The 13,121-nt window shown below is 38.6% G+C and overlaps 1 protein-coding gene across 1 annotated transcript in view; it reads left to right on the top strand.

The window, feature by feature from the left end:
* The first annotated feature begins 398 nt into the window (after positions 1-398).
* The window catches only part of LOC103270778 (polypeptide N-acetylgalactosaminyltransferase 1), a 40,034-nt gene continuing 27,311 nt past the window's right edge, over positions 399-13,121 (top strand). Inside the window, exons 1-3 of the mRNA XM_008068297.2 lie at positions 399-560; positions 6,665-6,872; positions 12,138-12,308. Of these exons, the coding sequence (XP_008066488.2) occupies positions 518-560; positions 6,665-6,872; positions 12,138-12,308 (422 nt within the window). The 5' untranslated portion in view covers positions 399-517. The remainder of the gene's footprint in view (positions 561-6,664; positions 6,873-12,137; positions 12,309-13,121) is intronic.

Below are 13,121 nucleotides of genomic sequence, written 5' to 3'. Positions count from 1 at the left end.
GCTACGTTTTTCTTTAAACCTGTGTAAACTCTGGTAGTTCTGATTTTTTTGCCCAGTTGGATTCTTAAAATACATTCAGTTTGGGGTTGATAATATAGCCTTAGTTCATTCTCCATTAAAGTGAATCAGCTAAAAACATTCATCAGGAAGAGGTGCCTAATTTTAAGTATACAAATGACATCTTTGAAATAGTTTTAATCTAAATGTATAACTTTAAATAGGTACCATTTATTTAACATGTAACATTAACCAAAACTTAAACAAATAAAAAGGTACCAAAGGCCTCCCCATTAGAGCAAACTGCTTTTATGTTCGATCGCCCCTCTGATCCAGATTCCTTTATTATGCAATCTTAACAGTCACTTTTTATAAAGACATTTGCTTTGTCTCTAGGTGTAAAACAAAGGTGTATCCAGATAATCTTCCTACAACAAGTGTGGTGATTGTTTTCCACAATGAGGCTTGGAGCACACTTCTGCGAACTGTCCATAGTGTCATTAATCGCTCACCAAGACACATGATAGAAGAAATTGTTCTAGTAGATGATGCCAGTGAAAGAGGTAAATTTTAAGTTTTAATGCCAATAATTTGCTGCACCTTTTGTCACTAGTGGTTAAAACTAGTTGCTGTAATTTTTAACCTAATAGTTTTATTCAAACTTCTAATTGATTCCCAAAATACTTATGGCATTTGTACTCATTCGCATATGCAAAAAGTACACCCTTTTGAAACTTAAAATACGAGTTTAATTAGCATTTAATTTGTGTCACATCTTAACTTGTTTTAAAAAGAAATAATGCTATGTAATGTAAATGATTATGCAGAACCGTGAAAAAAAACTCAACATCATTTTGTTAGGACCTTCTCTTTGGGAAGCTGCAACCCTGAGTCAGTGGAGAGAGACTATATCCTATTTACATCCATGAATGGAGAAATTTCATTCAGGTTTAGTAAGAAGTATCTTGCTAGCAAAATGGACCTTAGCTGGGTGAGCCTTTGTTCTCCAGGTACTTCTTAGGTTTCCCTATTTTCTCCACTTCTGAGTTTCAAGAATGATCTATAGCAAGGTGCATAAAAGGATTAGGAATGATGAAAAAGTGGTGTGACATGACTTTCCTCTCATAATGAGTCTCTTCAGTAATTCTTGCCCAAATATCCTTCCAAGAATCTCAGAATTTTTCACAAGCTTAGAATCTCCCCAGCTATCCCATAAAACACTCTTTCAGGAGAGGATATGCTAATTAAAGGTGGACTGGCCAACCCTATTTATTCTGAATCCTTCCTGGGGTTTTCATACTGCCGAGTACTATACAGAAAAAGTTCTGCTTAGTCCAGAACTTGTTTAACTCATATACTCAGCATTTCCCGATTTTCTTATTTGTAGCACATCTATTTAAAAATCATGTCATGTGTTTCTCCAATGTTCCTGTGTTCACATGAGAAAAATTTGAAAGGAGGTACAGAAAATAACTCCCCAGTGTTTTTCCTTCCTTCCTTTGCCAGGGTTGACCTTCATGACCCATCATTTTAACCTCTTTTGTTAATATCTTCACCTGTTCTTTCATTGCATCTGCTAAGATGATTTAGTCAAGTATTATACCTTCTCCTTCTGTACCCACACTAAATACATGCATTTCACAGAAATTAAGTTTATTCCTATCATATCTGTTATTGGGAATAGCTTATGCATTAATAGCAATTTAAATATTACTGCTTTGCCAGATGGTACAGGTGCAAATGAGGAACAAGATAGAGTCTCACCTTCTCAAGCACCTTATATTTTGCCTCCTTAATCTAATTAAAGAGATAGTTTAGGATCACACAAGACATTTAAATAGTATGATACATAACATAATTAAATATGAAAATGAATGAGAACTAGTATACATTAAGAATATCATACTTAGCTGGGCTCGGTGGCTCAGCCTATAATCCCAGTGCTTTGGGAAACTGAAATGAGTGGATTGCCTGAGCCCACGGGTTCGAGACCCACCTGGGCAACTTGGCGAGACCTCATCTCTACAATAAATCAAAAAAAATTAGCCGGGCATGGTAGCGCACGCCTGTAGTTCCAGCTACTTGGAAGGCTGAGGCGGAAGGATTGCCAGAGCCCAGCAGGTCAAGGCTGCGGTGGCTGGGAACATGCCACTGCACTCCAGTCTGAGTGACAGAGTGAGACTCCAACTCAAAAAAAAAAAAAAAAGAATATCATACTTAAGGAAGTAGTTACTGTTGACAGTAGAAGTATAAACCTCACATGGATGATTTGTTTGCTAAGAGTCAATCCCTCTTTAACAAAATCAACTTAAGTTAATATAGGGAGCAGTGTATACACATATTTATCCTGCAAGTGATTTGTGCTTGGTTTACTTATGTGTTTGCTACATTCACAAGGATATTTATCCTGAGATAAAATAAATTAATTTTACAATTTCTCCTTTGTTTCTGCTCTGATTCTGTAAATGCCCAGGAAGGCTGTATAGAATATTAAGTTTTTGTAGTATATGGCCTAATTAGAAAAGGACATGTCCCTATAACAAGTGACAAACTCACATATACCAGTTCTCTTTCCCCTTCCTTCATGCCAGTCTGTGTACCTAACACCCCAACCTGTGTGTATCTGTGAGAGAAAAGTGGTGTGGGAGGGTATCTACTTGTCTGCTTCCCTGCTCTGCCAGAGGCTCTAAGTCACACAGCAGGATCCCTGAGTGCCATTCCAGAGTCCCTGGCCAGATCTGAATCTCCTTTATCTTCCTGCATGGAAAGCTTCGATATGTAGGTCACCCTTTCTGATATGTGGGAGACACTAGGTATTGGTTTATGCAGACTTGCCAGCCAGATTAGACTCATCTAACGTATTTGTCTTTGGCTCCATTGTTTGTTTATTTATTTATTTTTTGAGTTACAGTCTCACTTTGTCACCCAGGCTAGAATGCAGGGGCATGATCACGACTCGCCGCAGCCTCAACCTCTTGGGCTCAAGCAATCCTTCCACCTCAGTCTCTCGGGTAGCTGGAACTACAGGCATGTGGCACAACACCCCATTGATTTTTTAATTTTTGTAGAGATGAGGTCTCGCTATATTACCCAGGATGGTCTTGAACTCCTGGGCTCAAGCAGTCCTTCTACCTCAGCCTCCCAAAAGGCTGGGATTATAGGCCTGAGCGCACTCAGCGGCTCCATTGTTTAAGAGGTACTTGTTGGGCCCAGAAACAAGAGCAAGCTCTTTACTTTTATGTAACTCTTTAAATCTGCTGTTTCTTATTCATGAGACACATGCAAAACATTATCATTTCTCACCTGGATGCTGAAATAGACTAACTGGTCTAATCTCCCCACAGTTTCTCTTACCCTTCCCATCTGTTCACCACGCTGCATACAGTGAGCTTTTTTAAAGATGCAAATCTGATCATATCACTTCTCTGATTAAAACCCATCCTCTAAGGCCTGTACGACCCGGTCCACCTGGCATCTTCAGCCACATCTTGAATCATTCTCTACACACCCCATTACCATATTTCTGCCCTTTGACCACAGTTTTCTTCTTTGAATTTGTTAAAAAGTATCATCCTCCTTTCTGTCTCAGGGCATTCGCTTGAGCTGGTACTGTTCTCTCCCCCTAGAATATTGTTCTCCAGGGAATGTTCTTCTCCACCTTCTCGCTAGCTTAGTTAACATCTAATCATCCTTCAGCGTTCAACTTAAATATTATTTATTTAGAGAGGTCTTTCTTTACCTCCCAAGACCTGCCGTGCCCCTCTGAAAACATCTCAGTACACTCTCTACTCCACTACACCTCTCGCCAGAGTTTAATTATTTACTTGTCTGTTTAATGGCTACCTTCCTCTGTTAGACTGTATACTCCATCAGGGCTGTTTCTCACTATTATCTCCTCAGTGCCCACAGTACCTGTTATGTAACAACAGTCTATAATTATGTAGTGAGTGAATGAATGAAACAATAATCTGCCAGTCATTTAATCTTCACATCTACTTCGGTAACATAGCATGGATAGTCCACCCATACCCCCGGGATGCTTGGTTTCACAGTTAACCTGCTGAGTAACTGTTTCTTAAAGTATGAAGTAGGTGCTATAATTATTCCTGTTTTATTGGTGAGGAAAATAGGTTTAGCATGGTAAACCATACAGATCCAGGGCTTGACCTCTTGACTGCTGTGTACATCACTCCTGATTGCTTCTGACGCAGCTTTTCTGTTAAAGAATCTGTAATGAAGGCAATGTTTGGATGGATTCCTAGTTTGTGTCCAAAGTTATGTAATTGTCATCTCAGAAAGTTATCTTAAGACTTAGAATTTATATGATATTTCTATCCGAGGTGGCTATTATTTTTCTTATTTTATACAAAAGGAATCAGAGGTTTATATTTATTAGAGATTAGGAGTCAGGCTTATTAGACCCTAGATTCCTTGCTCTTCCCTACTACTCTGGTTCTGGCTTATATTTTTCAGATCTTGCTGTAATAGTAAAATTTTCTCTGACATTCATACTTTCTGACAACCTGAGGGATGCTTGAGGATCAATTTATAGGCCAGTAATTGTAAAGATGTTCTAATAAACAAGATTCTCTCATTTTTAGATAAGATAGTAGGTTCTAACTACAATCACTTAACTCAAGGCTTCATTTTTGTAAAATGAAGCTTGAATAGATGGTTCCTAATCCCCTACCCATCCATGGGTCCATAATTCTATAACAACTTATAGGAAGATACTTATTACTTAGTGTTATTGCATGAAAGCCACAAAGATGCCAAGAAAATTTGTGGAAGAGCAAAGTTTTTGAGATACCAGACCAGAGTCATGCAATTTTTATTTTGTTCATAGACAGGACAGAGTAGTATACTTTCAAAGATATGGGACTTGGGGATTATATTGCTTTGGTTTTTAAGAAGAATTTTAACTAATATTTTTTGAAAAACTTGTTGGGAGACATATTACTTATGATACAACCATTCTTAACTGGTCTGTGGTACTAGAATATATCTCATACCATATGAAACTCTGTCAAGTTCTAGACATAAAATGTTGTAAGTTTGTGTCTGATTAGGTTCTTCCACAGTCCTGAATTGTTCTCTCTAGAGTTTATTTCTAGAATTTTCTTGCTGTGAATAAAAAGATGGGTTTAAACTCAGGTGGACTTGAGTTTGAGTCTTGGATCTACCCTTTAACAAACTGTATCACCTTGATCAAATTCATGTGTTATTCTGAGCCTTGGATTTTTGTTTCTAAAGTAAGCATAATACAACCTCATAGGGTCATTGTGGTGATTAAATGAGATAAAACATGTGATGAGGCTAGCATTGTGCTAAACAGACACAAAATGTTAGCTACTACTGCAAAATGTTGCTTGTCTCTGGGATTGGCACTACCCTTACCCTGAGTTAGATCTTTCTGACCCTCAGACTTGGTTCATAAAATCACAGTGATCTTTTTTGATACTTTTTTAAACTCAAGTATTAGGAAGTATATTAGCAAAAGTGACAGTGATCAGTATTCTGTTGTAGTGGGACACACAGACTTTTCATTGTCACGGCTTTCCTATGCCTGCTTACTTTATTGAGTCACTATGTCTTACCAATCAATTAGGCAAGAATCTTTTCACTCCCATTTGTCTTTCTCACCCCACTACATAGGAAGCCCTTTGGGTCTCTACTTTCAGTATTTATCTGTTGTTGTTGTTATTGTGTCCGGTCTCACTCTGTTGCCAAGGGTAATCTCTCTCTGAGTCCCAGTAGTTATCCTTATACCTATTGTAAGGGTACTAGTTGGCAATACATCTGACCATATCACCATCAATAGGTTCTCTGGCATAAATTCTGCAAACCAACCTGATCTGACAGATCCTTTCTTTTGCTTTGAGGAAGCTATGTCTTTTCTGCTGTTTGAAGTCAGTTATGAACTTTGGTGGTAGGACATCCTTGCCTTGTCCTATAACCTTACCTATGTCCTAAGGGGCATAACCTTTTACCTGAACTCTCCAAGATAGCTATTGATTTCATTTACGTTTTCTCCCTTTCTCCTTTCCCTTCTTTTTCTCCTTCAACTGTCCTTCCCTCTTAAAAAGTCTTCTCTTGACACCTACTTATCTATTAAGGATCTCTATTTGGCCTTACAGTTGTAGTCTAGCATTTTTCCGAACTTGACCTCACTTCCTGCCTCCTCGTTTAAAAAAAAAGTGTAGTCAAATACTGTGGCAATCAGCAAGACAGTTTGTCTCTGCCTTTGAAGAAACTTCATAATTTTCTGAACTCTACAGCTGTTGTATTGTGTCTTCTGTCTGTTTAGGTCTGGATTTGATGTTCTGAACTACTTTCTTTTGCTGATTCTTAAACATGATTAGAAAAAGAAAAATAGAGCCTGACAGAGAGTTTCTCAGAGAAATTTAGTACTATGTCTGTCCTTGGTTAAGCCTGAGTCCAAAGTCCATGTAATTCTACATGTAATAAAGTAGCAGCAGCTGCAGGCCTTGCTCTCAGGAAATAAAAAGGTTTCCTTTAACAAAATGAATTTGTGAATCAGGGATCCTCGCTGAGTGTTCAGTAAGTGTGTGTTGAATGACAGTTGAAAATCAAAATTGTTTTACATCAGGGTAGTGCTGGGCCACACTTTTTTTCATGTTATTGTTTTGTTTTGTTAATGTTTCAGACTTTTTGAAAAGACCTCTAGAGAGTTACGTGAAAAAATTAAAAGTACCAGTTCATGTCATTCGAATGGAGCAGCGTTCTGGATTGATCAGAGCTAGATTAAAGGGAGCTGCTGTGTCTAAAGGCCAAGTGATCACCTTCCTGGATGCTCATTGTGAGTGCACAGTGGGATGGCTGGAGCCTCTCTTAGCCAGGATCAAACAGGACAGGTAATTTTCTGGTGTCTGTAAGTTTGTTTTCAGTACATTTGCCCTAAACTGTATGGTTTAAAATAATTTAAATAAGTTTCCTTTAAAATATCCATGAACAGCTAGGCTCGGTGGCTCAGCCTGTAATCCAGTGCCTTTGGGAGGCTGAGGTGAATGGTTTGCCTGAGCCTGTGGGTTTGAGACCCACCTGGGCAGCGAGACCTCATCTCTACAATAAATCAAAAAATCAGCCGGGCGTGGTAACGCACGCCTGTAATTCTGGCTACTCGGAAGGCTGAGGCAGAAGGATTGCTGGAGCCCAGCAGGTCAAGGCTGCGGTGGCTGGGAGCGGCCACTGCACTCCAGTCTGGGCGACAGAGTGAGACTCCAACTCAAAAAAACATATATATATCCATGAGCAACACTAAATCAAATATAAAAAAGATTACAATCTAAAGCCTGGCAGGAGTGTTTGCAAACTATCTTGTTAATAGGGATGGGTTAGGAAGCATATTGTTGGAATATATATTGGGTGCTCCCTTCACCAAACGGGAGCAGAACATATGTACAGTGGACTCAAGGAAGAGAGAGACACTGTTCACTTGTCCCTGCTCTCTAAAGCCAACACTGGAACAGGCAGGTCATCTCATGTCTATCTACATCCTTGATGGGACTATAGCTCTCACTGTGTAGTGCAGCAGAACATAGAATAGCGTGAAGAGAAGCATATTGTATACCAAAATGTCTGCTATATGTGGAAGGCACCATCGGCTTTGACAACATAGGAAGAACACTGGTGCAGTGCACACCTGTGGTTGTGGTCTTTCAGGTACACAGTTCTAAAAAACTACCTATTGCTTGGCTCTAGCTTAGTGTTTGTGCATCGGGGAGAACCTAACTTCAGTCTGCTAGGTCTATGTTAGTTGAATTTCAACTTGTCATTGTAATTTAAACTAGAGGTTGTCTGTGTCAACTTAAAATTTAGAATTTTAGTGGCGTAAACTTTTACCAGTCAAGTGGAACATGAGGGAACTGACGCCACTGCATCTTTTGTTTGTTAGTAAATGCTATATTTTTTTCCCTTTCAAAGATGAATACATAGCAAAACCCATGAGAAAGTATAGCAGCTTTAGAAAAGAGAACATTGCCCTGCAGAATCAGAGGATTAGAATATCTCTATAAATTGTTTTCTATAAATACTTGATGACTGACTTAGGAAATATTTGCTTGCATAAAGATAACATATAACCTTTAGAAACAGGAGCCTGAGCCCATTGAGAGAAAGCAATGTGAGATGCTAACAGAAGTAAGGAAGGGAATTAACTGAAACAACCACAGTGACTTCCAGTTTGGGCTGTGTGGTGAATTAAATATTCTGAATAACTTTTCCAACTGAAAAAGCCAGATAAGCCGGGCTCGGTGGCTCAGCCTGTAATCCCACGCCTTTGGGAGGCAGAGGTGAGTAGATTGCCTGAGCCCGCGGGTTCGAGACCCGCCTGGGCAGCGAGACCTCATCTCTATGATAAATCGAAAAATCAGCCAGGCGTGGTAGCGCTTGCCTGTAATTCCGGCTACTTGGAAGGCTGAGGCGGAAGGATTGCTGGAGCCCAGCAGGTCGAGGCTGCGGTGGCCGGGAGTGGCCACTGCTCTCCAGTCTGGGCGACAGAGTGAGATTCCAACTCAAAAAAAAAAGAAAAGAAAAGAAAAAGCCAGATAAAAGGCAAAACATGTTATAAATGCATCACTGAGTGGGCACACAAGTAAGAAATTTGCAGATCTCAAAACAAATTGAGAGCAAATATACAGTTCAGACACTAAAGCCAGCTTTTGCTGCTGAACTTTGGGACACTAAACTTCTGCCTGATAGACAGACCAGACAAGAGGATAGGAGACAAAGCCCAGGCCCTGCCTAAGGGGATGACTCTATAGCAAAAGAGTCACCTGTATAGAGCTGGGATCTTGACTTCAATACTTCAGTATAAGTGACAATGAAAAATTAATTCCATCAAAGAAAACTTGCCTGTCTCAACCTTGGTATAGTGTGGAAGAGGGGAAACAAATTTCCCCTAAGAATTTGTAAAAAGACTTTAGCAAAAGAGGGGGCCAACCAAACTATTTTTGTGAGGCTGGTATAACTGTAATATGAAAACCAGAAAAGAACTACAAGGAAAATCAGTGCAGACCTTTTCATGAATGCTAGTACAGAAATCTCACATACCAGCAACTGAGCCAGCAAGACATATACACTTACATAAAATGTATCATGACTTACTGGTTTGGCTTAATATTACAAAACCAATTTATGTAATATACCTTATTAACATTTTAAAAACTCTGATTACAAACGTATAAAACACTTGTGATCATGGGAAACTGTTTGGGAGCAGGGAAGTACACCTTATCAACAAGAGCACCTGCATAATGAACATTGGTATACCTAACCCTGAATTATACCCCACATCTTTAAAATTAAAAACAACAACAACAACAAAAACCTGTGATCATTTCCATAGATACAGAAAAAGGGTTCACTAAAATTTAACATTTATTTATGATTAGAAAATAGTTAGCAAACTATTATAGAATGGAAATTTACTAATTCAAGAAAGAATAGCTTTTTTAAAAAAGACTTAGCAAACATCATATTAATGGAGAGATGTTGAAAGCATTTTTCTTTTATTTGTTTATTTATTTTTTGAGTTGGAGTTTCACTCTGTCACCCAGGCTGGAGTGTACTGGCACGCTCACAGCCACCACAACCTCGACCTGTTGGGCTTAGGCGATCCTTCCACCTCAGCCTTCCAAGTAGCTGGAATTACAGGTGTGCGCTACCACGCCTGGCTTATTTTTTGATGTATTGCAGAGACAAGATCTCACCAAGTTGTCCAAGCTGGTCTTGAACCCCTGGGCTCAGGCAGTCCTCTCCCCTCGGCCTCCCAAAGTGCTGCGATTACAGGCTGAGCCACCACACCTGGCCAAAAGCATTTCTCAAAAAGATGTGGAGCAAGATAAGAATGCCCTGAATCAGTAGTTAATATTATTGGAAATCTTAGGACTGGGCTTGGTGGCTCACGCCTATAACCCCAACACTTTGGAAGGCTGAGGTAGAAGGATTACTTGAGCCCAGGTGTTTGAGACCAGCCTGGGCAATATAGTGAGGTCTCTTCTCGGTGAAAAACAAAAAAATTGGCCGGGCTCGGTGGCTCAGCCTGTAATCCCGCGCCTTTGGGAGGCTGAGGTGAGTGGATTGCCTGAGCCCGCCATAATAAATCAAAAAATCAGCTGGGCGTGGTCGCGCATGCCTGTAATTCCAGCTACCTGGAAGGCTGAGGCGGAAGGATCGCCGGAGCACAGCAGGTCGAGGCTGCGGTGGCCGGGAGCGGCCACTGCACTCCAGTCTGGGCGACAGAGTGAGACTCCAACTCAAAAAAAAAAAAAAAAAGAAAAACAAAAAAATTAGCCCACTGTGGTAGTGCACGCCTATAGTCCCAGCTACACAGGGAGGCTGACACGGGAGTACTACTTGAGCACAGAAGTTGGAAAGTGTGGTGTGCCATGATCATGCCACTGCACTCCAGCCTGGGTGACAGAGTGAGTCTCCAACTCAGAAAAAAAAGCAAAGTCTTAGGTTTTGCAGTCATACAAGAAGTAAATAAATGAAGAGTACTTGTTTATTGAAAAGCAGAACTTGTGTTGTCAATTGCAGATGATATACTTGTCTGTGAAGAATAATAATCTATACGAAAAATAATAGAATTAAGAATTTAGCAGTGTCAGTTCCACACCAGCAAGGAATAGTTGGAAAATACAATGTAAAGAGAAAAGATCCCACTTATAATAACAATGGAAATAATAGACTATACATAAAAATACATTTATCAAAAGATGCATAAAATATAAAACGATTGAAATTCACTAAAAAAATCCAAGTAGAGAAGGAATGATATTCATGAGTAGAAAAGTCGATATTATAAAAGTATCATTTCTCCCCTCATTGATCTGTAAATTTAGTGCATTTTCAATTGAAATCTCAATCTGAATTTTCTTTGAGAACTGAGCAGGCTGATTCTAGCATTGGTACAGAACTGCAAAAAGAACAAAAATAGTGCAGATGCTCCTGAAGAAGAGTCAGGTGTGAGAGGGCTTGCCCCCCAGGCATTAAGACTTATTTTAAAGCTATATTAGTTGTAGTAGAAATGTATTGATGCAGGAATTCACAGACATACTAGTGAAACAGAGTAGCATCTAGAAACCAGCCCATTTTTATGTTTTCTTATATTGATTTAGATAGACTTATGACAGAATAGTCACTGATAATTACAGCAGAGGAAAATGGTCCTTTGCATAAATAGTGCTGGAACAATTGTTTATCCATAAGGAAAATAAATGTAGTTGGATACTTACTGCATATAACCAAAATCAGTTCCGTGGGGATTAAAACCTTAAATATAAAAAACAAAATATACTTCATTTTAAGACATATAGGAAAATATCTTTATGATCTTCAGGTAGAGAAAAAATTCTTAAGTAAGACACCAACTAGATGGGTACTGTGAAATAGGGCTGCCACAGGCTGTGAGTAGGGCACCTTTTCTTAGGAAGGGCTGTGGTCATTTATGTGTTTTTTTCAGATTTTTCTTTTTTAAATAGCAGTTCAACTGAAAAATTCTTAAACATATGGTCAGATCATTTGTATAAAGAATTACAAATGTGCAGGAAAAATGTCTTTTCTAATAAATAGAAAATACAAATATAAAAATATCCAGAGATATTATTTAATGTTGTAATAGCAAAAATATGAGAAAATAACATCCAAAATTGATAGCATTATGAGGAAGCTACAGGAAGAAATATATATGTATAACACTTCTGAAAAGCAATAAAGAATAGTGCCTTTAATTCAGTAATCTCACTGCTAGAAGTTTATTCTTAAACAAAAGCAAAATATTATGTACATGAACATGTTAAAGAATACAAATATATGAGTTGTTAATACTAAGATAATCATTACCTTAAAATAGTTAAATATGTCGTAACTAGTAGTGTTATTTTTGAGAACATGTGGCAAATATGTAAAAGCATGAATGAAAAAGGGAGGGAAGATTATCAACCAGTATGTAATTATGAGACTAGTTTGGTATAGGATATAGCATAAGAGTTTTTCACCATTGTCTTTTGGATGTTTTTTTTTTTAACCACTTAGTATACAAGTGTTATATGATTGTTATAGTAGACATCAAACAGGGACATTTTGAAAACTTCTTGAACTCGCCCTTTTGATTTCAGGAGAACAGTGGTATGTCCTATCATCGACGTGATCAGTGACGATACTTTCGAGTACATGGCAGGCTCCGATATGACCTATGGTGGGTTCAACTGGAAGCTCAATTTTCGCTGGTATCCTGTTCCCCAAAGAGAAATGGACAGAAGGAAAGGTGATCGGACTCTTCCTGTCAGGTAATTAGTTTGTAAAATGCTTTCCCTAAAGTGTTACTGGCAGAGGATTTTGTGAAGCTTTGGAAATTATATCTAATGGATAAGTGTGTTTTGAGAAACATGAAGCATTTGTGCACTTTATGTTTACTTAAGATCCATATTTCACATAGATCAGTATTTTAAAGGGGGACTTTTCCTCTGATCAATTGATAAAATTAGAATTTTTCATTCTATTAAATCTAATGCACATGAGAAATAACAGTGACATGCATGTATTTTTTCTTTCTTTAATGAACATTTTTCAAATGTATAAGTCAGATCTGCTTTAATTCAGTTGTTAAGAATAATATTTAGCTTAAAGCAAACTGATTCAATTAATGTGTCAGTATGTGAAAATATCACCTAAAACTTGGTCCTTGCATTATAATGTAAGATTTTAAGTTCAGACTTGTACCATCTAGATGACAGTTATTGACTGGTAAAGTTAGAAAAGCTTACATCAAACATAAAAAATAGGCTGGGTGCAGCAGCTTATGCTGTAATCTCAGCACTTTGGGAGGTGGAGGTAAGAGGATTGCCTGATCTCAGGGGTTCGAAACCAGCCTGAGTCAACATGGCAAGACCTCTTCTCTACAGTAAATACAAAATTAACTGGACATGGTAGCGTACACCTGTAGTTCCGGCTACTTGGAAGGCTGAGATGGATAGATTGCTGGAGCCCAGTAGGTTGACTCTGGGGTGGCTGTAAGTGTGCCACTGTACTACAGCCTGGGTGACAGAGTAAGACTTCAACTCAAAAAAAAAATAAATTTAGAAACTAGAATTGATACAAAA

The sequence above is a fragment of the Carlito syrichta genome, unplaced genomic scaffold, assembly GCF_000164805.1.
Source record: "Carlito syrichta isolate Samal-C Ts95f unplaced genomic scaffold, Tarsius_syrichta-2.0.1 Scaffold310000, whole genome shotgun sequence".
Classification (NCBI taxonomy): domain Eukaryota; kingdom Metazoa; phylum Chordata; class Mammalia; order Primates; family Tarsiidae; genus Carlito; species Carlito syrichta.
This window is presented reverse-complemented; position numbering and strand designations above follow the sequence as displayed.